This window comes from Solanum dulcamara, chromosome 3, assembly GCF_947179165.1.
Source record: "Solanum dulcamara chromosome 3, daSolDulc1.2, whole genome shotgun sequence".
NCBI lineage: Eukaryota > Viridiplantae > Streptophyta > Magnoliopsida > Solanales > Solanaceae > Solanum > Solanum dulcamara.
This window is the reverse complement of record NC_077239.1, coordinates 72,888,901-72,915,828: the sequence shown is the minus strand read 5'-3', so window position 1 is coordinate 72,915,828 and position 26,928 is coordinate 72,888,901. Positions and strand designations below refer to the sequence as shown.

Genomic DNA, 26,928 nt, shown 5'->3' with positions numbered 1-26,928 from the left:
CAACATCAAGGATCCATGATAAATAATTTTTTCTGAAAATGTCAAGTGCCACAAACTCAAGTTTTGTTAAATTTGATATGATGACAACTGATATAGAAATTAATTTAGAAATAAAAAAGACAACTAAAATAAAAAAATTTCAATAGATATACCTGATATAGAAGTTAATTTGTCTGAAGAAAATTAGAGTTTCGTGCTGATAACTTGTTATAAAATAAACTAACTTAACAAATTAAGAAGGAAAAGAGAGTAAGAGAAAAAAAGAGGAGCAGAAGATGAAACGTATTTGTATCTATTTTTCATTGCAAGAAACTGACAATTTATAACGAGAGTAAGAGAACAACGTACGAGGGACAAAGGGGAGTGGAAAGAAAAGTAGGAGGAAAAGCCAAATTCAATTTTCATTTGTGGGTCCCCTTTATAAAGTGGAACACCCACTTGCTATTTCCTAACACTCCCCCTTGGATGTACACGTGTAATGTGCCTCATTAAAAACTTTACAAGAAATAATATACATAGTAGTTATTCTGAACCCCCATAGATGTTGTGCCTCGTTAAAATCTTATTAAGAAAAATTCAGTGGGAAAAAGTCTAATGAAGGAAAAAGTTACATGTGAGGGATATAACTTGAGGGATACACAAATTAGAAGAAAATATGAATTGAAAACTACATGAAATGAGATACTATATGACTTATCATTCAATTTTTGATGGTTCAATTGAGGCTAACTGCATGGGCTTACGTAGGGAAAAGCCCATGTCGTATGATTAGCCGTGAAGCCCATCAACAAGGTAAGCACTCTAACGTCGTCGTTTTATCACTTTCCAAGTAAAACCTGCTGTACAGCCGGAGAAAACCTAAACCCTTCAAAACCCTCCAACGCCATTTCCAGCTTCTCATCTTCTCCATTTGTTCTTCAATGGCGTCCGTCGCTTTCAGAAATCCCAATTCGAAGCGCGTGTTAGCACTCTCTCCTCAAATCTACTCATGCTGTAGAGGAGGATCAGTTTCCACTCAGTTTTCACTCTCAGAGACGCTAAATGCAAATGAAACTTCCAATCTTTCTAATCCATGGTGGAGATCCATGGCCACCTTCACTCGAACGTAAGCTTATAAAAACTTCAACTACTGTAGCTCAACATAATAAATTTTGGTCCTGGGGTGGATGCAGGATTTTAAATATTTGGAGGCTGAATATTTTACTTGATCCAATACTATTTTATTACATTCCTGTGTGATCCTCGGTTCCTGAACTGTAGCCATTTTGATTCCTTTAAGCTGAATTTTGTTAAATATCTAATTTTATTTTATGTGTTCCTCCAGGAAACCTCATGTAAATGTGGGAACTATAGGCCACGTTGATCATGGGAAGACTACTCTTACTGCTGCAATTACAAAGGTTAGTGTGGTCGGACCTTATGTATTTATTACTGCTTCCATTTCATTTTACATGAAAGCATTTGACAGGGAATCGGAGATTAAAAATGTGGAGTTGATTAGTGTATTATACTTGTGGCAGTGGATTAAAAGGCCATATAGAAAATGTTACTTTAAAGTTTAAAGTAGACTCAAACGGATTTGAATTCTTGAGATTTTTGTTGGTTGTATAGAAATATATTATTTATGGAATGATTTTAGATCCCTTTTTTCTTATTGCTTTCCTTTTTCTTTTCCACTCATTATATAAGCTACCAATTGCTTGATAATAACCTTTGCATTGTCCAGGTTCTAGCAGAAGAAGGAAAGGCCAAGGCGATTGCATTTGATGAAATTGACAAAGCCCCTGAAGAGAAAAAGAGAGGAATTACTATTGCCACGGTAGGGGATACTTCTCCTTCCTTAGTGGTGTGATATTTTTTTAATTTCAATTTGTATTTAATGCTTTAGCTGATGTTTTTGTAGGCCCATGTAGAGTATGAGACAGCAAAAAGACATTATGCTCATGTTGACTGCCCAGGACACGCAGATTACGTTAAAGTGAGATGCAAAACCTACCTATTTTTACTGCAGAGTGCTCATTCAACATGTTTTATGTATCGGGACTGCTGTAGGAGTGTTTAATTATGGCTTGTCTGAATTGTGAATAGTACTCAGTTGATTGCGTTTTTAGAGTTCATTTCACTGACCATGAATCCTGTAATTAAGCAATTTACTTAGTTCCCATTAAGATTAAAAGTTTGTGTGAACGAGGACGGAAAATGCTTAAAAACTATAAGCTCTGTTCTTTTATAGTATTGAATGTCTTCATTTGCTTTATTCCTGATGAAAAACTATTAAAGTAAGTAGGAAGTTCATGATATTAGACCATCTATCCTCATTACCTTAAATATTGTCCCATTTTATTTGACACTAGTAGTTAATTACTGAGATTAAGCAGTTAATTCTGACTTGTATATAATATTTGACCGAAACGTGGATTTGTCAAAATTTGTATGGAAGTATACCATAAATAAGATGGTATAATAATTCATACATTTTGGGTTGTTGCAAAGTAGAGAGTGTCAATTCAAATTAAATGGCAGGAGTTGTAATTTTAGAGGCTAAAATATTGTGCCACAATAGAGGTCCCCTGTTAAATATTTAAGCAGTAGACATCATCCAACTTTTCGTACTAATACTGTGAGAGGTAGGCAACTCATTGTGCTTCACTTTCTCCGATTGAAAAGGTATGGTTTGGTGTCGTAAATTATGGCTTATGAAGGAGTACTTAATGTAAAAAGCACTACTACAGTACTACTTTCTTGTGATTTGTGAGTATCCAATTATTTCAACCTTCTCTTGGTGGGATCTTCTCTCGTCGTTTCATTGTTTAGTGGTTCTTTAAGCTTTCTGCTCTCTGAACAAGAAACGTAGTGTTAGACAGGAGCAACAGTGACAACTTGTTAGTTGGGAGCAACTTGTGAGACTACGGAAAATCTTTATCTGAAGTGAGAGATAATTTAACTTGTTCTCCTATGTAATATCCCTTCATACCCGCTTGGTCAAATCTTCTGTTGCTTCTTGTGGGGATTGATTCTTCTGTTGAAGATAAAACTTATGAAGACTTAGTCAAGTTGCAAAGATCTGCATTGAGACATTAAAGTCACTTAACAGTCCCTACCTAAAGATGAATCTCTTTGGTTCTTTGGAGCAAAAATTGATATATAACACATCCCCATATTGGCATATTCAGGCTATTTCTGTTGCTTGATGTCAGAATAATTTCAAGTATAAGTGTAACTCTGTTTCCCCCCAAACTTCCTTTTTTTATTGTTGAAAGTATTGTATTAATGTCAGCAATAAGTGCTGTAAATATTTACAATATTGGCTAAATTACTGATTATGTAATAAGCTCAAGATGTCAACCTTGGTGTCTATCATTTGCAATAGCAATGCTGCACCAAAAAAATAGTAAAGATATACATCTGGTATTAATGCTAATAACAGACTGCATGTTGCTCTGAAAAATTCTAATGTTCCTAAACTTCCTTTTTATTCAATTATAATCACTTGCTTTAATCTATAGAATATGATTACTGGAGCTGCCCAAATGGATGGTGGTATTCTAGTTGTATCTGCTCCAGATGGACCTATGCCACAAACAAAGGAGCATATTCTTCTTGCCCGCCAGGTGGATACTCGTGGATAGACAGAAGAATAACTGAAACAGATTATTTTTTTGTGATTCTAATTGTTTCTTTTCTTATACTTTGCAGGTCGGTGTACCCTCCCTTGTCTGCTTTTTAAACAAAATTGACGCTGTTGATGATCCTGAGCTGTTGGAACTTGTTGAAATGGAGCTTAGGGGTGCGCCAGCTTTTCCAGTACTTGCTTCAATTGTATTATTACTTATACAGAACCTGAAGTCCTGGTAACTTGCTTGCAGCGATCATGACTTTGCTATGTCATTTCCTTACATGAGATTTCCTTTCTTGCAGAACTGCTTAGTTTCTACAAGTTTCCTGGGGATGAAATTCCTATCATCCGTGGTTCAGCTCTTTCTGCTTTACAGGGAACTAATGAAGAAATTGGAAAGAAAGCTATTTTAAAGTTGATGGATGCTGTAGATGAATACATTCCAGACCCAGTGCGTCAACTTGACAAACCTTTCTTAATGCCAGTAGAAGATGTATTCTCAATTCAGGTAATCTGATATTCTAGTAGCTCATGTTTAACCAGAGATCAGTCAAAACTACTTTGCTCTTTTCAGTTTCTTTCGCTCCCTTGAATTCTACTTCATTTTTGAGGTTTATCTCTAACTTTGAATTGGTTATATGGCTCTTTGCCTCTATGCATATGGTTTTAGAACCTTAAAACCAGTGAATAACTGTCTAATATTTTTGCAAATAACTGAAATTGCTTGGTACGACTTGGAATTGTTATAGTCATTTGTAGGGAAAAATTCTGTACTATCTTTAGTGCTGAAAAAACCATATATTCATAGAAACTAATCTTTCTCTAGTGTAGCCTTTGTACTGTGATGCTATACCTCTTGCAACTTATTTTAGTACAATCCTTTTGCTATGTGAAAGGTAGAAAAAATATTTTTTTGTAGCAATCCATCTTTCATTTCCAAAATAGGAAAATAAGCTAATGCTTGAACCTCGACTCTAATATGATACTGATCTTTTGCTGTTAATGTTTTGAAGGGGCGTGGAACAGTTGCTACTGGTCGTATTGAACAGGGAACAATAAAAGTTGGAGAAGATGTGGAGATTTTAGGGCTGATGCAGGTTAGCTGTTACTATATTCAGTTATTCTATTTTCTACTTTCTGTAGGGGGAGAATATATTGGTTCATAACATGTTCCAGATTTCCTTTGCTAGTGATCTAGACTTCGATCTGCCTTTCCTATCTGTCTGCGTTGAAACCTGAGGATAAATGATGCTACCATACCTGATTACTAACCAATTTAATTTCATGTATAACTTATTGATGTTATAGGTTATTGTATGTAGTCTTTCACAATCTTACAAGTTAAGAATAAATTTTCTTACAAGGTATAGAAAAATCTTTGTATACAAGCAAAAATATAGACACCCACTGAAACTTCACAAATGCCCCACAAGGCAAAAAGAAACTAGGAATGAGAGTGTATTCCTCAAGTACATGTAATGGTTCTCTATCCCTTCAAAGCTACACGTAATGGTTCTCTATCCCTTCAAAGCTCTTCTATTTCTCTTCTTCCCTAAGACATACATGAGTTCTAATGGTGCGATGTCTCATGCACTGTCCAACTATAGAGTGCCTCCTTTACTGTGCATGCCATGACCTATTGCCATCTTATTATAAAAAGATCTCACGCCACAAGGTGCGCCACCCAATGTGGAAGGAAGTGGAAGTAAATTATCCAAAAAGTCCCCTGAAAATTTTAAAAATAAAGCACCAGTTAACATTTTTGATCCCTCTTTTTCTCGATTTTTTTAGCTGTTTGGATTGCTCCTCTCACTGCCAGCCAAGAAAGCATACCTATTTACTTGTGGACCCCTTGTAATAACATATTTAGGTTGTGGTTTAGCTATTATTGTAATGATGAAGATACTTTATTTAGTCTTAGCTGGATGTGTAGTTTTTATTAATTGTTTTTTCATGTTATCAATTTTCTTTTATAGGGCACTTTAAAATCTACAGTGACTGGTGTTGAAATGTTCAAGAAGATCTTGGATAATGGTCAAGTAAGGACTTGAGTCAATATATGTGACTTTCTAATAGCTTTCATGCAGCACTTAATGTGTGTTACTATTCTGCTTTATTTTCTTAATTAGGCTGGTGATAATGTCGGGCTTCTTCTACGTGGCTTAAAACGAGAGGATATTACGCGAGGAATGGTAAGTCCGAATGTCACTGTGTGTGTTACACATAAAGTGACTTCGCATTTGTGCGACCTTATCTACAGAGTTGTTTACCAGTGAAAAGTTGAAAAAGTGCCTTCTGTTTTCATTTTTGTTCTACATTTTACATTGGCCGTTTGTTTGTTCCCTGGCATTTTACTAGAAGTAACTTGGTATCAGGGAAGAATCATACAGTTTTGTGGCGCCTTTGGCTATTTGCAATGTCGTACTTGTTCAAGTCTGATAATGTGATGTTTCATGAAGTCAAAATCCAATCTATTATCTGAATAACTATGTACATGTGTATCTTCCAGAAACTTATATAGCATTTTGTCTACAGGTGATTGCAAAGCCTGGTAGTGTGAAAACGTCCAAGAAATTTGAGGCTGAGATATATGTACTAACTAAGGATGAAGGTGGTCGGCACACTGCTTTTTTCTCAAACTATAGGCCTCAGTTCTACATGAGGACTGCTGACATTACTGGTAAAGTGGAATTGCCTGAGAATGTTAAGATGGTTATGCCTGGTGATAATGTTACTGCTACTTTTGAGCTGATATCTCCAGTTCCTCTTGAAACAGGTAAATATATTCTGCAAGTCATTTTGTGATTTTTGCTTATATTTGGAGTAAGGGTTCATCCACGGTTGTCGTTATTCTTCTTTTTTCCCCTCGAAGTTGCATGGTGACTATTTATGAAATGGTCATTGTCCTTCCAAGGTGACTATTTTATTGAGATCTGGAGATTCCCTTATATTGACTTGTGCTTATCCTGGTTATGAGCCCGTTTGGTTTGGCTTTAAGTTGATCAAAATCAACTTAAAGCCCCTTTTTAGCTTTTGGACGTGTTTGTCTAATGCTGACTTTAAGCCATAAAGTTCAGATCTGGAGATTCCCTTATATTGACTTGTGCTTATCCTGGTTATGAGCCCGTTTGGTTTGGCTTTAAGTTGATCAAAATCAACTTAAAGCCCCTTTTTAGCTTTTGGACGTGTTTGTCTAATGCTGACTTTAAGCCATAAAGTTCTTAAAGTCAGTCAGAAATGAAAAGTTAGGATTTCTAACTTTTTTTTCCAAAGTGCTTAAAGTCATTTTCTTTGACCATGGAAATTACTTTTATATCCTTTATATTTTAACTAAATTCTTAAACTACCTTTTTTTATTCTTTTAACCCTAAAATTCACATCATAAGCACTTTTATCCAAACACTCAACTGCTTATTTATAAAAATAACTTTTAGCACTTCAAAGTTCTAAAAGCACTTTATACATAAAAGTTACTTTTTTTAAGCCCATCCAAACGGGCTCTATGTTTCTACCTTGTCAAAAAGAGATCATCACCTCACTTGGGGGAACATTTACATTATCTTCAGTATTTTTCTTGCTAATGTGATAATCAATCTCATTCTCAAAATAACTGGATTTGCAACATCGCATGAATCCATGCCTTGTCCCACTTCATCTGAAGTTTCCATCCTGTTAACCTTGATGTATGGTGAAACCCATTGGATTTGTAGTTTTTGAATTTGATTCGGGGGGGGGGGGGGGGTCAATTTATTTTTTACAATCCTGAGAATTGAACCTAACTGAACCGATTGATTGTATTTTCCCCCATAAAGACAGGTTTCTATGAGTCTAGAACTGCACCGGATGATCAATGCATTAAAATATCACACATAAATTATGCATATAATCTTTCTTAAAAAGATATAAATTAAACATGTAAACATTAGTATTCTATGTAACAAATGTGATTCCCAGTAACGTTCATATTCTCATGTGAGGTCTTAAAATAAAGTACCAAAAATTAAGAACTGAAATAGAAGAGAAACCAAGCTCTGATTGGATCGGTTTGGAAAAATGCGTTGGTTATACACAATAGATCCACTGAAAATTGGTATAGTGTAAATATTGGAATTAACTGTCTAAATCCGAATGCCCCTATTTGATTCTACCTATTACAATGCAAGATATTAGATTATTTTGCAACTTAGGAATTGAATCTTCTTGTCTTCATTTTCTCATTGTTGGGCAAAGATAGTCTTCAAGATATTAGACCCAGGTATTGTTATTCTGGTCCTTTGCATATAGAAAAATTAAAATAATACATTCGGTGATTCTATGGCTAGATGTTGTACTTTCATTTATTTTTCTTTAGAGTAAAATTGCTCTCCCGTGCAACCTGGGGTAAATTCAGTTTGTGCGAGGCTGCAATGATTTTTGCAATAAGGCAATTATTTAGGTATATGCTGACCCCTTTGATGCATTGGCATTTTGCGTGTTGGAAGTTTCCACATTATTTAGTCCATCATTGGGTCATGTCAAATTGTATGACTGCTGCCTCATAATTATGCATGCAGTGTGTGTTGTTTTAAGGACATCTTAGAGATTGATTGTTATTCATAGATAAAATATGTATTTATTCAAGTCAGGTTACTGCATTTATTTAAATAGTATCCATCTTCTCGTAACTTTACAGGACAAAGATTTGCCCTGAGAGAGGGTGGGAGAACGGTTGGTGCTGGGGTGGTTTCCAAAGTACTGAGCTGAGGGTTCTGAAAATGCAAGCCAAGTTTCAGTCTGGTTTGGTCTCAAGAGGGGTTGACAAATGAAAATTATATTGCTGCTTGCGGAAATACAAGACACGTGACGATTGCTAATGTAATCATCATTTGACATATTTTTTCTGTTGCAATGTCGAGAGAGCCATGTGTCGTGAAATTGAATATATTGGAGAAAGTAGTGCATTTTGTAGCATCTTATAGTTCATAAGCAGTTGTTACTCCAAATAATGAACTTTTTGGTGTATGAGCTATGTTTTTTTTTTTGCATTCACTATTAACTCCATGGTAGATGCTGCATGATCGTATGTACACAATAAATGTGACGATTGCTAATGTAATCATCATTTGACATATTTTTTCTGTTGCAATGTCGAGAGGGCCATGTGTCGTGAAATTGAATATATTGGAGAAAGTAGTGCACTTTGCAGCATCTTATAGTTCATAAGCAGTTGTTGCTCCAAATAATGAACTTTTTGGTGTATGAGTTGTGTTTTTTTCTGCATTCACGATTAACTCCATGGTAGATGCTGCATGGTCGTATGTACACAATAAATCCTAATATCATTTCGAGCTGTTTGCTTGCATTACCTCAGGTGTTCTGTATATAATCTGTTTTCTACGAAGTCTGATGGGCTTAAACTTTCCTTCACATCTATGCCTGATTTGTTTCAAGTGCAAGCATCTGATTCTTTCGTGATCCTAGCTGCTGTTGATGGCAAATTGGGCAGATGAAGGGTAAAACATAAATACTATAGTGTATATTTATTACACGGTCTATCCTACACTGGGCACAACTTAATACAAACACTAGAAACCTGAACATGATGGCCTGTTTGTGAGTAACCAACTGCCCAAAAAATCATAAAGGACTTTCACATTTGCGTGTTTCTAGAAACTTTGGCTGACAGTAGTGTAGAAATGAGATGAACAAAAGTAATTATCTTTATATTCTATTGATTTTAATCTCTGGAAATGGGAATTGTATATAACAAGAAGAAGCCCAATGTAACCGGACAAGTCTTGGCAACTCAATTAATTAGGGGCAAAATCACATTTACAAATAAAGTTGGATTGATAATGCAATCATAATATTGTCAAGACTATGTTATGTAGAAGGTAAGGGATGTATACTTAACCTGCACAGCCTTCTGTAACCTTTTGCTGCCTCAATATTAGCAAATATCCAACTTCGTCTGAATGAATTAAAATTAGGCTCCTGAATATAATGTCAAAATTCTTTCTTAATGATCTCAATAGCTTAGAACTCTCATGCTAGCGTTATTCACATCATTTTACAAGACTATCCAGTACAACACAAACTAGTCGAGCAGAAAGTGCTAGAGATTTGTTACTCACTACGTATATTTCGTGCTGTGAAAATCCTTTTCTCTCTGCTCAGCTATTATATTACAGTTGGATGTCCCGAAACGAGCTATTGATATCTTCCCCCAAGCTGTGCATGTTTTTACAGTCTCTAAATCTTGTGTTCTTGAAATCAAGCAAGCCTCAGCACTACGACTGCCAGCAAAGTTGCTGCTCTGAAGTAGATTTCCTTCACATTTTTGTCCAAAGTATTCATCATGTCATCCTCTATCATATCCAACTTGCCTTGACTTCTGCTGATCACCACAACCGTGTCCCTCAAATTATTGACAGCCCAAGAGAGCCATATAAGTCCAAGGCCTAAACCAGTGTTCAACAGTCTAGGTGCAGAGAAGACAATTCTTCCACAAGCTAGTTTGCAGGCAACAGAGAAAAGGACAGCTATTCCGGTTCCAGCAATGGTAGCAGAGAACGTGGTCAGAAAATGTGGTAGTTGGGGTCGCGATTTCTTCAATGAAAGCATTGCAGTTTTCCCATGCCGGTTCTTGTCAACTATTATGGACAGAAGGCTTTCACATGCATGGAGGTAATTGTTCCTGTAGATCTCACTCTCTTTAACTGCTTTCTTGTTGCTCTTTCTCTGCGGTGATGTCTGGTACTTAGTTTTCTGAGGACTGTCAAAAAGTGTAAACGTGTGAGAGAGGATTAATCCTGTGGTAGTGTAAACTAGAAATTACAGTGCTCATGCAACTGATTGCTATTACACATGAAAGTAGAGATTTCTTTCCTCCTATTAAATAAGCTGAGTACAGTAAATAACTCATATGGATCAACGTCAGTTAAGCAAGTATCTGAACATTGAGATTGGGATTCTAATTCCTTGTTCATTTCCCTCTTCATAATGCAATAATTATATGAATACTTCCCAGCAGAAATATGGAACTTGTCATCATGGTTTTTAGTAGACGTGTCAAATAGAGATACAGCAACAACTGTTCACTAAAGAAAACTATTACAGAGCATACAAAGGCCAAACCTCAGATCTGAGAAGTGAACCACTTATCCTAGATATGGGATATATGGATCGTACATTCAGCTACATTGTCGCTTCCTTATTAACCTCCAGAGCAATAAAATCTATTTGGTTTGTCGAATTGCCTTATTTAGCTAAATATATCCTTGTTGCATGTTCAACACATTCTGCTACAGTTACCAGTCAAATAATCATTGAAAATATTCAAAAAAGTCAAACTTTCGATTAAATGAATCTTTGAATGAGATTTTCATGTCATAGATATCGTTAAAGGAAAAGTGTAGCCAAGAGAACAAAGAGAGCATGAAAAAAATGGTATGAGAGATGAACTAGATACCTCCTTAAAGAATCCGCATTCACGTCAAGTTTCGGAGCAGAGCTTTCACCTTTAGACTTTGTCTTGCATGTCTTCCTGCACAGTGAATAACTTGACTTAAACCTTGAGGGTCTACGGTCATTTTATCAAACACAAGCATTCTTTTCAGTATTAACAGACATGGAAACAACATGCTGGATGATTTTAGTGGCACTACTCTGATTACATACTGTCTCAATTGATGAAGAAGAAGATGGTTCTGAGCAAAAACTCTATAGTTTGGATCAATAGCTAAACTCGCCAATCAGTAACTCAACTATTTCTTGTATACAGAAGTACCAATCTGGAATAAAAGGATGTAAACCAGGGTATTTGAGCATGGTACCCTTCCCCACAGGATCAGAACGGTTACATGCTAAGATGCTTATTTGGACCTGATATGAAAGCCTTGGTTTTCTTGGGGTTCTAACTAAATTAGGATATCACTTCACTTCTAAACTAGGATTTTTTTTATAACTGGTGTCAGTGCCAGCTTGCGCGCACCTTGACAATTCCACTAGATACATGTCGCCTCCCACTAGCAACAGTTCTAATGGTTACATGCTAAGATGCTTATTTTTGACCTGATATGAAAACCTTGGTTTCCTAGGTGTTCTAACTGAATTAGGATATCACTTCACTTCCAAACTAGGATTTTTTTTGATAACCATGGTGTCAAGGCCAACTTGCACGCACCTTGACTAATTCCACTAGATACTTGTCGCATCCAAGGGCATCAGTTACTAGGTAACTGTGTCCACCAAGGCTAGGACATATGTGAAGAAATCACCTTGTGTTTTTGAACTTCCGAACTAGGATTTTTCTACACTCCTCTTTTCCTATGTAAATCACTATATATGCATCCTCTTTTCCCATGCACCTCTGGCTACCGTCTTGATTGCATCATTGTATTTATACCTTCAGATAATATTCAACTATGCCAAGCATTTACTTGTTCATAATGGCAGAGGCTTCAATTCAACTATATAATCACTTCCCGATCTAGTACTCATATGTGATAATCGTTATCACTGTTGCTCTTATATTTTACCAACACATTTTGTCACCTTATAGTAGCCTCTGAGAGGCAAGGCACTAACTCACTTCAACTGAGATACCGAATTATTCAAGAAAGAAAAATAATAATTTAGCTACCATATCTCTATATTTGAGTGTCGGAACGACATCAAACCTATGGCGCTGCAAGCCAGAACGAAAGCTTTTATGGGCTACATTTGTTCACAGAGGAGAACAATACAGAAAAGAAACGATTGCTACCTGTCAAAGTATGGAAGCCCAACAAGTTTTATTTTCAATAAGATAAACAACATGAACAAGGAAACACTTGTCATCTACTCAACAAAAACTTAAGAGCAGAATTCAAGCAAAGAAACGATTGCTACCTGTCAAAGTATGGAACCACCATTGCATGCTTTGTGCATTTCATTGAGTCCTTTGAGAAGTAGAAATCCGAGATAATTGCAAGTATGTCCTTCATCTCAATGCTAGCACTGGCAGCACTAACTAATAGACGGCCATCAGAATGAATCATTTTTCCTGAATTAAGTCCAACCAAATTTGAAGAAGGTTCCCATAGGTGGAGTGCAGCACTTGGATAAACAAGAGATGCCTGAGACTTAGCATCATGAGATTGTTGTTCGAGAAAAGAAGAAAATTGTTGTTGATGCATGTTTATCGCATGAGCTAGTGGTCCCATGAGATCAAAGAGTATAGACATATCTATTTCACCACTTTCTACATCATTTGATCCAGACCTCAGGTACTTCAGAATCTTCTCCTGCCTTGTGCATTGTTCAGCAATCCCAAAGCTGAAGAGCACTGATTTCAAGTGATTGTCTGCGGGAAAAGATAGGGGTTATCAGCATGGTACAGTATTATTGATAAAGGTAAAGTTGCATTCTTCAGCATTAAATATATGCTGGCAACCTCCAAAAAACAGTAGAAAGTTGCAGTAACTACAAATATCCTAAAAAGTCTACTAACTGTTCAACTTCTTCTATACCCTCTTCTTAACACCAAAAATACATAGTATTGATGCAATTCTCTTTAATTTTCTGGATTGCGGTAGAGATATCCTCAAAGCATCTGTTGTTTCTCTCTCCATATAGACCACCACATGCATGATGGTATTATCAGCATGGTACAGTATTAAAAAAAAATCCATGAGCAGTAATGGATCCATCAAAAATAATCAAGCAATTAAAACTCAAAATTTAAGCAAAATTTTGAGGTAGTGTGAACTATGAACCTCGTGCATCTATGAGTTCTGGTCCCTCAACGGTTGCTACGATCCTGACAAAGGGATTTCCTGCCAATAACCGACTCATCGGTTTCCATAAATCCAGTCTCTGATTCAACCTTAGGCTACCACAACTTGACTTTGCAATATCCTGATTCACTCCAGGAATAGGAAAAAAAGGAAGACTATCCTGCAATTAAAAAGAAAGCATACCATTTAAGTGGGATCCTTGAAGGTAAAGACCAGACAACTCAGCAATTCTTTGAACAAATTGATAAACTGCTCATCAATTGCCAGACAACTCAGCAATTCTTTAAATAACAGGGAACAACAGATATCAGAAGCAGGGCATAAATAAGCAAGGAAGTACAAGATTGCAGAACTTTAGTTGTAACTACGATATCTTAGGTGCATATCACTTGGTATCCCAAAATTAAAGCAAATCCATACAAAGTTGCAACTCTGATGCAAATAACACATGTCTAATTGCAAAGAATATGCTTCTGTCATAGAACAAGAAGATGATAAGCATGGGATATTTCCTTTTCAGGTCGCATAATCCAACAATAATATTTGAGTACGCTCCAGGCTTGAAGGAAGCAAGGAAGACAATACCTCACATTACTGATCTTTTCATTTCAACCATCTTAGTATGTTGTGGAATCAGACATAGAGCAAAACCAGCATATAAACAAGTAGCACTCCAACTATTTATATGTATAGAAGATTTAGAAACAAAATAAAAATTATAAGAATATTGAGTTAATGATCAAAATCACACTTGAACTATAACTTTTTCGTGAATTTTACATCCCAACTATCAGTTATTCCCTTTTTCTACCTGAACTACCACCATCTTTGTATTAAAACACACCTCGAAACTTATTAGGCCAACTATCACTTATTCCCTTTTCCTACCTGAACTATTACCATCTTCTTAACTATGTCTGTTTTAATACATAGATGGTCACAGTTCATGTAGAAAAAAAGGAACAACCAATAGTTGGCCTAATCAGCTTTGAGATGTGTTTTAATATATATATATGGTGATAGTTCAGATTTGAAATTTAATCATTGCCTCTCCAAAATTGGACTCATTAACACAATATCATCTCATAACCTTCATCAGCAACAATGGAACGATCATCTGGATCAAATTACGTGATCAAATCTTGCTTCTTTTTCAAAAAAAGAAAATAATCATATTATTATATCCTATACCTTAACAATTGAACCCCAATTACCAGCAAAGCCCAGATGTTCCAGGAAAAACAAAACTATGAACACCAAAATAAGTACAAATTGACATAAAGAAATATGAAAATAAACAAAACCCCATCAACTAATCAATCAATCAATAACTAAATTTCAAACTCATAAAAGAGTTGCTCATAAAATTAGCTTACCTTTGAAACCCTCAGTTCTGTAGGTGAAAAAATCCAAGGAGGATAGCCATGAGAAGCCATAATACAAGGTTCAACCATCTTTTAAGAGAAACCCAGTTCAGAAACTTGAGTTTCTGACCCAAAAATCTCTTCTTTATTGTTGATTATTGATAGTCACAGCATCTGGCCTGGGGCTTATCCTGCTATTCACCTCGAGATTTTATTGTAATTTGGTGGTTTACAAACTTCAAGTGGCCCTTGACGAATTTGGGGTTACATGGATTCTTGAATCAAGACAAAAACAAACCTTTCGATTCTTCTCGAACTTGTGGTGGAGATTTATTATTAAAAAGTTAGGTCCACCCAATTTATTATACTATGTTACGGGTCATTTTTTTCTAATAGCTCAATCTACGTTAATATTGCGTCAATTGAAAAAACTATTTACAAAAAAAGGTGACAAAATGTGTTGGCAATGAAGTTTTCATCTCCTGACTACCCTTTCACAATTCCACACCGTCGTCGGACACATCTCCCGTAGTGAAATTAGCAATTAACAGATCCTGAGTTTAAGGTACTATCTTTTCCAATTGGTCTGCTGGTTTCATTTTTTCTGTATCATTCAGGTTATTCTTGATCTCCTGTGAGGCTATATTAGTGATTGTATCTACAACTGCGGTGGGCGAAAAAATATCTTTTTTTGAATATTATGTTTTTTTATGATATAAATATTTTTGGAGAAATATCTTTCTTCTGGATCCATCAAAAATAAAAAAACCTAAATCTAAACACAATCTGAAAAACATACCCAATTTGAAAACTTAGGGTTACCAAAAAGAAAAGGAAGTGATGGGAGAAGATGATCAACGGGGGAATCAGGGAATCGAAGAAGAAATTTACAAAAACATTTTTGTAATCGATGCTTTGCTAAAAATGTTTTTGTAAGTTTCTTCTCTGATTCCATCATCGATCATCTTCTCCGATCACTTCCATTTTTTTTTGGTAACCCTAAATTCCCAAATTGGGTTTGTTTTTTTAGGTTGTGTTTAGGTTAGGATTTTTCATTTCAGATGGATTCAGAAGAAAGACGTTTCTCTGGCAAAGTTTATACTCAGAGAAATCATAGAATCCAGCAAAAAACACATTTCTCCGATCATCGTCGTTATAGATACAATCGCCGATATAGATTCACAGGAGATCAATGATAACATGAATAATGCAAAAAAATCAAAATCAAAAGAACAACCAGAAAAGGTAGTACCTAAAACTCAGGATCTTTTGATTGCTAATTCCACCTTGGGAGATGTGCCTAAAGGCGGTGTGGAATTGCGGGAGGGTAGTCGAGAGATGAAAAATTACTTTATTTCAAAACTCAAACTCAATACATCATATCATATTATATTATATCATATATTATATTAAAAGTGGGAAGCTCCTAAGTTTAAAATTGAATTACGATTTTGTCCCTATAATAAATTAAAATTATTTAATTTTTTAATTAAATATTAATATTTTAATATAGTAAATCAAAATCTAATTAAATATCTAATCTACAATAAAGAACGTGGTTAGGTAGGAATTAGGAACATAGTAATGATGATTATTGAATATATTTATCCAACGTGGGAATTTGGATCATATTAATGGTGAATGGTAGAATTTATTTTCACCACCTTGTTCGCCGCATTTCAACTTCCATATAACTGAAACTTATTTCTCCATTAACCAGTAAAGAGTTGCAATAAATAATAAAATAGACTAATTTATAATTTATTAGATATAATAGAAAAAAACACCGAGAATGAACTATATAAAGATTGGAAATGGTTTTTATTTCCCAAGAATGTTTTACTATAGCAATTTCTTCAATTTTTCATTTTTTGTATTTTTTATCCTGTTTTTTTTTTCTTGCTTTCCTTTTTTTTCAGCATTTTTTTTCATGATATCATTTGAAATTTATAGGAGAAAAGCATGATATTGTACATCTACTTATGAATTAAAATATCAAAAAAAGGTATCCAAAAATTCAAGAATAAGTTTGTTGAAGAAGTGCAATATATGGCTTAGGAGATAGCAAAATCTGAAAGCCAGACTCAAGAAAAAAGTCTAAAAAGTTAGATAAATGTTATGTCAATGATTGTATGTACTTATTTATATCATATTTTATGGATTGAAAATAATATGCGATAAATAGCTATCAATATAAAGTTAATCATGTACAAATTTTATAAAGTATTAGAAAACATTATTTTTTATTCACTGTTTGATGCATTTCCATGCCTTCAACACTTGGTACTGAAAAGATGCCGATATCTTGAGACGATCCCTTCTTGCTTTGGATACATGTCTTCTCTGAAATCCATTGAGGTAAAGTCATGCAAGGAATCACTCGCCGAGTCAGCCATGGTCATTAAGGAAATCCAAGTTGAAGAGATGGGATTTTCTGATTTTGAGGTTATCATCCACCGGTAGATCAACGATGCTCCAACACTACACGTCAAATTGGTTATAAGGTATGTTGTTGATCCAAATGCAACTGAAGTTTAAACATATTGTGTTGGTGAAATTACAAGATTACAAATTACAATTGAAAAATAAAATGAAGAAATTAACTTCACTTCTTGGCTGAGGCGCGGATATCTCGCTTTCTTTAAGGAGAATCAAGCCCACTGCAGTAAATTATTTCACTGGTCCAGCAGTAGTCCTCTTGACTTGTCCCCTCCAGGATACAACAGCCTTATCACAAAAATGTAACTCAACAAACTCTGGACAAGAGTTGAGTTTAAAGCTCTTCACAAAGAATACCTCTCTTCAACTAATAAGAACTCTCTTTTTTATATAAACTTAACTCTCTTAATTTTTTCTTCTCTTATTCTTATATTCAAAACAAAGAAGACCTCTCTATTTATAGGAGAGAAAATCATACAAAGATGAAAAAATAATAGAATGCCATCATTATCATCATTTAGTGTACCATTATGATTTAGTGCACCACTTATTAGTGATAATTAGATTAAAATTACATAATAATATGATTTAGTGCACCACTTATTAGTGATAATTAGATTAAAAATACATAATGGAATGATTTAGTCTTGCACTAAATAAAGATGATAATGAAAGACATTTTTATGCACTAAAGAAAGAATAATAAAGATGACATTAAATGTCATCAATGGACAATTGCTAAAATTGCAATTTAATAAAATGTTAAAATGTTCACACTAACAATCCCCCACTCATTTTAATATTGTATAAGAGAGTTTATCAGCTGAAGGAAGATTACTATACATAATGAAGGTGTGCTCTGCATTGAACCTCCACTTAGTGAAACAATAACTTTTACTCCAGAGTCGTAGTAGTCTCAGACTTGAACTATGACTGCTTAAGGGACATAAAATATTACTGCTCACACATAGTAATCAAGGTATTGTCACGAGCTTTTTAAGCCAGCACATTACGGCCTTGTGCTATCCCGGTTTTATGAGTGCTTTTGAGAATAAGCCTAATTCTCATAGGAAGCGGCCTACTTCCATACTCACATAGGTGAAATCTGTCGAGAGTGCTCCTGTAAATTTAACACTCCACCCATACGGGCTACAGATTTTCATTAAGAGTTTTTTAAACTCAACCTCCACAATTCACTACAGGAAACAATGCACTCACATCATAGGGAGGGAATAAAAAATAGTGCATTTATTCACAACAAGTCATCATATGATTTGTTTTTCCCATTGAACCTGGTTATAGGATCTCTAGTCTCCAGGTTGGGTTTCCTCATATATGACTCATGGATTTATAGGCTTCAATCCCATCCCCCTCGATGTGCTCCAGACCTATTCTCTTGTTAAGGCCTTAGTAAGAGGATCTGCAAAATTTTCACAAGATTTGATATAATCAACATTAATGGTACCACTTGTCAAATACGATCTTACATTACTGTGTTTCCTCCTTATAGGTCTGGATTTACCGTTGTAATAACGATTTTGAACTCTACCAATTGCTGCAGTGCTATCACAATGAATTAAAATTGGAGGAATTGGTTTTTCAAAATAAGATATTTGAAATAATAAATCTCTTAACCAATTCGCTTCCTCACTAGCTGAAGCTAAAGCAATTAGTTCAGCCTCCATGGTAGAGTTAGCAATTATAGTTTGTTTTTTTGATTTCCAACAAACAGCACCACCTCCCAATGTAAAAATGTAACCAGTGGTAGAACAGGAATCACCTGCTAGAGTGTTCCAATCTGCATCAGAAAATCCTTCAAGTACAGCAGGATATTTTTTATAGAACAAACCACAAGTTTTTGTTCCAATTAAATATCTCATAACTCTTGTTATAGCATGCCAATGTTCATTACCTGGCTTGCTAGTAAACCTGCTAAGTACTCCTACTGCATATGCAATATCAGGCCTAGTGCAATCAGTCACATATCTCAAACTTCCAATTACGCTAGCATATTCCTTTTGATTTATCACATCATTTTCACTTTGAACAGGAAACAAGTGTACACTTGAATCAAAAGGAGTTAAAACATGCTTGCAATCAAGAAAGTTATATTTTTTTAAAATTTTCTCAACATAATGTGACTGGTCAAGGAAAATTCCATCACATGTTCTAGTAATTTTTATTCCTAGAATAAAATTTGCCTCACCAAGATCTTTCATATCAAAATGGCTTCTAAGAATGTTCTTAGTATCATCAATAACATTCATATTCGAGCCAAAGATCAATAAATCATCAACATATAGGCAAATAATAACATGTGTATTATTCCAAGACTTATGATAGATGCACTTATCACACTCATTTGTTTTAAAATCATTTTCAATCATGCAGGAATCAAACTTTTCATGCCATTGCTTTGGTGCCTGTTTCAAGCCATATAGGGATTTAGTAAGTTTACATACTTTGCTTTCTTGGCCTGCTTCAACAAAACCTTCAGGTTGTTCCATATAAATTTCTTCATTAAGGTCTTCATTTAAAAAAGCAGTTTTTACATCCATTTGATGAATATGCAAATCAAAAATTGCAGCCATAGCAATTAAAAGTCTAATGGATGTAATTCTTGTAACCGGAGAAAAAGTATCAAAAAACTCTAGGCCTTCTAGTTGCTTAAACCCTTTAGCAACTAGTCTAGCCTTATATTTATCGATTGATCCATCTGGTTTTAACTTTTTTCGTAAGACCCATTTGCAACCAATTGTTTTACAACCTGGTGGTAAATCAACTAACTTCCAAGTTTTATTAGAAATTAGTGATTCCATTTCATCATTTACAGCCTCTTTCCAAAAAATAGAATCATGCGAAGATAAAGCTTCTTGTAAAGTGAAAGGGTCATCTCCAACATTAAAAACATAAAAATCAGGCCCAAAATCTTTTTCTACTCTAGCTCTTTTACTTCTTCTTAACTCAAAATCATCAATTTCTTTATTTTTTAAAATGGAAGAAGAAGAACTAGGTAGTGATAAAATATTTTGTTCAATTCTTTGACCCCCACTATTTTTAGAATCAAAAGGAAATTTATTTTCATGAAAAATAGCATCACCTGATTCTATTACAATATTATCTTCAATATTAAAAAATCTATAGGCTGTACTATTTGAAGCATAACCAAGAAAAGCACAAGTAGTAACTTTCTTACCCAATTTTGTAACTTTGGGATCCATTAGCCTCACAAAGGCAAGACAACCCTAAACTCTTAATTTTGTAACTTTGGGATCCATTAGCCTCACAAAGGCAAGACAACCCCAAACTCTTAGATATCCCAAATTTGGCTTATGACCTTTCCACAACTCAAAAGGTGTTAGTTTAGTCTTTTTATGAGGCACTCGATTTAACACATAACACGCAGTCAAAATAGCTTCACCCCAAAAATTCAAAGGTGCATTTGACTCAATAAGCATGGCATTAGTCAATTCAACCAAAGTTCTATTTTTCCTTTCCGCTACACCATTAGATGAAGGAGAATAAGGAGGAGTAGTTTCATGAATTATTTCCAATGATCTAACAAAAGAATTAAACTCATTTGACTCATATTCACGGCCTATATCACTTCTAATTCTTTTTATTTTCTTTCCAAACTGATTTTCAACCTCATGGAGAAAAAATTTAAAATTTTCAAAAGCATCACTTTTATTTTTCATTAAGTAAACATATGTAAACTTAGAAAAATCATCAATGAAAGTGATAAAATATCTATTTCCTCCACGAGTTAAAATTCCTCCAAGTTCAAAAATATCAGTGTGAACTAATTCTAATAAATCAGTTTTTCTTTCAACTTTAAAATGAGGCCTTTTAGTGATTTTTTGCTTTACTACAAGCTTCACACTTTTCAAAATTCTTTTTAATCACTGGGATTAATCCTAAATTACTCATGATTCCAACATAACGATCATTAATATGACACAAATGAGCATGCCAAAAATTAGTAGAAGAAAGCATGTAAACAGAAGTAGAAATTTTATTCATTTCAACATTCAGTTTAAACATCCCATCACAAGCATACCCCTTTCCCACAAAAATACCTTTTTTCACAATTACATATTGATCAGATTCAATAATTTGTTTAAAGCCTGCTTTATTAAGAAGAAAACTAGACATCAAGTTTTTTCTCATGGAAGGAGTATAAAGTACATCTTTCAAATTTAATATCCTTCCAGAGGTAAAACACAATTCGACATCTCCCGTTCCAAGCACTTGAGTAGTATGAGAATCACCGAGCATGATGGTTTTGGGCTCTCCATAAGGAGTATATTTTTTAAACCAATCTTTGTCATAACAGACATGACGGTTTGCACCAGAATCAGCCCACCATCCATCAACATTCTCAACCATGTTTATGTCTGTAATCATTGCCACAAAAGGCTCTTCGGTAACGTTTGCCTGAGGTATAGGACCACGTTTCCGGTATCTGCAAAATCGAGCAATATGCCCACTCTTGCCACAGACAAAGCACGGTCCTTTATCATAAACTTGTTGATTTTGTGCTTGGCTATTTTCACCATTATTTTTCTTGGAAAGTCTACCATTATTTTTCTTGAACTTTTTCTTCTTAGGCTTCAAAGAGGTATTTTTGTTAGATTCAGGAGTAATATATTTTGAAGTAACTAAATTTACCTTCGTTGTGATGTTGCTCTCTTCATTTTGTAAAAGTGCATCTTGGCCCCTTGCCTCCTCTTCCATGCGGATTTTCATGATCAAAGTCTCAAGAGAGGTTTCCTTTTGTTTGTGGCGCATAGTTTTTTGAAACTCCTTCCATGAAGGTGGAAGTTTGTCTATTATGCCACAAACAATAAGATTGTCTCCAATTTTGACTTTCTCAGACCTGAGCTCTCCAACGATCATTATAAAATCTTGAGCTTGGTCTATCACTGATTTATCATCCACCATTTGAAAACGAAAAAATCGACTAGCAGCATATTTTTTCGCTCCAGCTTCTTCGGTATCATATTTACTCTGCAATGCTTTCCATATTTTCTTTGCACTAGAGTAAGTTCTATCATAATAATCATAAAAATTATCAGATAGACAATTAAAAATATAATACCGACACTTGTAGGAATCATTATTGTACTTTTCCACTTTCTCTTGATGAGAAATTAGTTTATCGTTATCCATGGAGAGGATGTCAACTTTATTAGGATTTTTTTGAGTTAACACATATGAAACATTGAGAAGACTTAAGTAGAAAAGTACTTTACCCTTCCATCTCTTGAAATGATTACCATTAAACCGAAATGGTTTGTTTAGATCTCCCATCTTGATATCCGCGGATCTTTCAATTGTAGCCATAATGAATCTCCTTAAAATTGTTGGTGAAATTACAAGATTACAAATTACAATTGAAAAATAAAATGAAGAAATTAACTTCACTTCTTGGCTGAGGCGCGGATATCTCGCTTTCTTTAAGGAGAATCAAGCCCAGTAAATTATTTCACTGGTCCAGCAGTAGTCCTCTTGACTTGTCCCCTCCAGGATACAACAACCTTATCACAAAAATGTAACTCAACAAACTCTGGACAAGAGTTGAGTTTAAAGCTCTTCACAAAGAATACCTCTCTTCAACTAATAAGAACTCTCTTTTTTATATAAACTTAACTCTCTTAATTTTTTCTTCTCTTATTCTTATATTCAAAACAAAGAAGACCTCTCTATTTATAGGAGAGAAAATCATACAAAGATGAAAAAATAATAGAATGCCATCATTATCATCATTTAGTGTACCATTATGATTTAGTGCACCACTTATTAGTGATAATTAGATTAAAATTACATAATAATATGATTTAGTGCACCACTTATTAGTGATAATTAGATTAAAAATACATAATGGAATGATTTAGTCTTGCACTAAATAAAGATGATAATGAAAGACATTTTTATGCACTAAAGAAAGAATAATAAAGATGACATTAAATGTCATCAATGGACAATTGCTAAAATTGCAATTTAATAAAATGTTAAAATGTTCACACTAACATATTGTCTTTATAAACTAGCTTGTTAAGTATTCCCTTTGTTTCAATTTGTTTGTCTGGTTTGACTCGGCACGAAATTTAAGAAAATAATATGTAGAATGTACCAAAATGTCCACATGTTATGTGGAAAGTATTTTTTACTTTCTTACATTTGTATCAAGTTAAACTCAGACAAACAAATTGAAACAAATGGAGTAGTATTTCTTTTGACAACTCGTCTAGAGCTTACAACTTCTGTTATGTTCATTTTACTCTTCACTGTGAAATGGAAGAACTAGTAATGAATATGATGATGCATGCCTTACAAATCAAATCTAGAAACTAGGAAGCCTATACTGCTAAGAATTGTTACTATCTACTAAAGGTAGACCACAGATAATTTTTTTAATAAATACATCCCAAATTAATTAGCTTCATATATTCTATTCAAAGGCAGAACATTGATGGATGGAAGCTGAAATGCTATTTGTTGTTCCATCCTCATTAGTCCATTCCTTGGAGATCACTGAATCTAAAGAATAAGCAAATATTATTTCAAATCCAATTGAAATAGTATTAGTAACAATAACAATAATAACATATTTAGTATAATTCACAAGTGTGAAAGCATGGGATCTAAGGTGGGTGGTGGGTACTCACCTTGTGAAGATAAAGGAATTGTTTCCTAGTAAAGCATTTCAAAACGGGTTGGAAAAAAATATACACTAATGAAGTTGATTTTTTTTTTTGAAGAATAAGCTAATAGAGAAGAGTAATAAAAATAATATTGAGAAAAAAAAAACTAGACAACATTCGAGTACCTACTAGCCTTTGCCCTTCTACCTTAATCCTCGACTTCTGCGTACTCTTATCTAAGGTCATATCCTTGATAAACTATAAATGTGTCATGTTTTGCCTAATCAGCTCTCCTCAAATACTTATTCGGCTTACCTCGGGCTTTCCTCAAACCCACCATAATCAACCTCCCACACTTCCTTACTAGCGCATCCATACATCCCCTCTTTACATGTCCAAATCATCTCAATTTTGTTTCTCTCACCTTATCCATTACAAAGGTCACTCCTACCCTGTCCTGAAGTAATATCGTTGCGCCATGATATTAAGCTTTCTTGAATGATTAATTTTTTTGTTTGGTCTTACTCAACTAATTTACTTTTTTTCTTTACAGATTTGAAGGAATTTTACCAGTTGATGCTGTTGGGAAGTCCACTAAACTCGTATATGTATTTGTTGAATTACTGATGGTATCACATATGATATTCTGCAACTGGTTTTAACGCTTTCTATACTTTCAATTAGAAAAAACATACTACCAATGTCATTTAATTTACGGAAAAAGGTCTAAAATGTCCTTGAATTATTGAAAATGGTATAAAAATGTCCCTCAATCATCTATTGGGCCTAAAATACCCTTGACATCCATATTTAGGTCCAAAAATGACCTTTTATTTAACAAAAAGGACATAAGAGGCATTTTTGTACCATTTTCAATAAATCGAGGTCATTTTAGGGCCTTTTCATAATTTTAATTCATAATTAATTTTAAATAACCAAATTGTAACTAATAGATGGTCACCATGTGTTTAAAATAATTATTCAAATTATTTAATTAACATTTTGTTAAATAAATTTTGATTCATAATTAATTTTAAATAATTAAATTGTAATCAATAGATGGCCGCCACGTGTTTAAAAATTATTTAATTAAAATTATGTTAAAGAAAATATCATGGACCTAAAGGTGGATGTCAAAGGCATTAATTTTCAGAATTTTATATGATAATCATCTACCTTTAGTTTCAAAAATGACTTTTTCTTTAACATAATTTTAATTAAATAATTTGAATATTTTTTTTAAAATACATGACGATCATCTATTGGTTATAATTTAATTATTTAAAATTAATTATAAATTAATTTTTTTTAACTCAAACTCAAAATACACATTTTATGTAAAAAATACTCAACTCGTTTATACTCAAAATACTCATGTTCAAAAATAATAATTTAGAGACTTCTCAAACTCAACTCATGCTTAAACTCTTTTTAAATCAAAAATGAAAATAATCATTCTTTAAACTCAAAATATTGTATAAATAGTTTATGCAAAAATGTTCACAAATCATTTATTTAAAACTCCTTCTCAAACAATAATTTATATTCATGACTCCAATCAAATCAAATTATGCAAATCACATATCATGTAGTCACATTAAACTCCAATCCATTTCACCTCAAACATCGTCATCAACATATCTCTTCATCAATCATTCTACTTATGTTAAATAACCATCATTCACATCATCATCAAACATCATCATTCACATCATTATCAAATATCTTTCTCCAAAATTTTTATTTAATTCTATTTTCTATTTATAGAAACAAAAATGACATTTTAACTCTATCAATGTTTCGTTTCTTTTTATGCCATTCACATTCATAACTATCCCAATTCATTCTTTTCATTCCAATCAATACATATACACAAAAACCATCCATCTCAACCTCAAGACAAATTATGACCAAAAAGAAAATGTGTCACGCCCCGAGAGGGTACCCTAGGCGTAACCGGCACTCAAGGACCATTGCTGGTCCCCAAGTGAACCACTTGGTTCATTCACACATCCATTTAATATCCATCAACCAGTGGAAAGTTTAAAATAAAGAAATAATTTGGTGGGCAATCCAAATCAACGATCTAACTCAAGAAAGAAAGGTCATGAGCCAACAAATCAAACTCCGATCTTTGTCATTAAAATAGTTTGACAAGAATAATTCAAGGAAAGAAAATACTCATCGATCCATCACTATCCAGTCTATGAAGCCTCTATCACTATTATCTAATTGGTGCCAATGACATGTTCATTCATGGCTACCTCAAATCAAAATGAAAAGGGCTAACTTGACGCAAGAATAACATAAGCGGTGTCCTCCGAATGTAGGGGAGGACTCACCAATACGCTGAGTGTGTATAGGTCCTCAATGGTGCTCCTATTGACGATCTCTTAAACCTATCTCTGCATCATGAAATGATGCATATCCAAATGGACGTCAGTACATGGAATGTACGAGTATGTAATATGGCAGAATGAAACATACCTCAAGAAAGAATAACGTTGGTTCAAATATCTCAATTCAGAAAGATAAGAGAGACTCAATCAAAGTGTCATAATTCTAAAGTAAGGATACAGTTTTAGACAAAGACCGATCATATACCATACAACCCATTCCAATCATGTATAATACAGTTCAATTAAATTATTTACAATCCGATCCCATCCACTCACATACCGCTCTATTCAACCCAATCCAATCGTACACTATCCGATCATATATCATTTAATCCAATCCACCACATATCACCTATTCCAATCCAATCATACACAATCCAATCATATATCATCCAATCCAATTTAATCATATACAATCAACTCAACAATCAAGTCAAAGGACTCAACTCAATAAATATGCAAATTAGAACTTAGTAATGTGATATAATCCAACTCAATTATCAACAAGCTCAATCAAAGTAATCAAATCATGCATAATCCACTCAATTTGGGAGTTTTTCTAACCGACAATAATCCCACCACCTATATATAGGTGATGCACAATGAGCCACGTCGTTGCCACGCCCGTTCATACTTGCCAGGGTATAAACGAATCAACCAATCATGGATCCGTCAATCAATCAAGTCCTATCATTTCAGGACAAT

General features: G+C 34.1%; 2 protein-coding genes across 2 annotated transcripts; one reads left to right on the top strand and one right to left on the bottom strand.

Moving 5' to 3' along the window:
* Nucleotides 1–844: 844 nt before the first annotated feature.
* LOC129882861 (elongation factor Tu, mitochondrial) lies at nucleotides 845–8,741 on the top strand. The gene is made up of 12 exons (XM_055957348.1): nucleotides 845–1,105; nucleotides 1,325–1,400; nucleotides 1,727–1,819; nucleotides 1,904–1,978; nucleotides 3,507–3,611; nucleotides 3,697–3,787; nucleotides 3,919–4,124; nucleotides 4,630–4,713; nucleotides 5,593–5,655; nucleotides 5,746–5,808; nucleotides 6,152–6,392; nucleotides 8,289–8,741. The coding sequence occupies exons 1-12, from the start codon at nucleotides 921–923 to the stop codon at nucleotides 8,357–8,359; spliced, it is 1,353 nt and encodes a 450-aa protein (XP_055813323.1). The 5' UTR covers nucleotides 845–920; the 3' UTR covers nucleotides 8,360–8,741.
* An 855-nt stretch (nucleotides 8,742–9,596) lies between these two features.
* On the bottom strand, nucleotides 9,597–15,111 carry LOC129882860 (uncharacterized). The gene is made up of 5 exons (XM_055957347.1): nucleotides 14,751–15,111; nucleotides 13,354–13,534; nucleotides 12,488–12,941; nucleotides 11,067–11,141; nucleotides 9,597–10,370 (listed from the first exon to the last, which is right to left on the bottom strand). Exons 1-5 carry the CDS (start codon nucleotides 14,826–14,828, stop codon nucleotides 9,869–9,871), a joined length of 1,290 nt encoding a protein of 429 aa, XP_055813322.1. The 5' UTR covers nucleotides 14,829–15,111; the 3' UTR covers nucleotides 9,597–9,868.
* Between the last annotated feature and the right edge of the window lie 11,817 nt (nucleotides 15,112–26,928).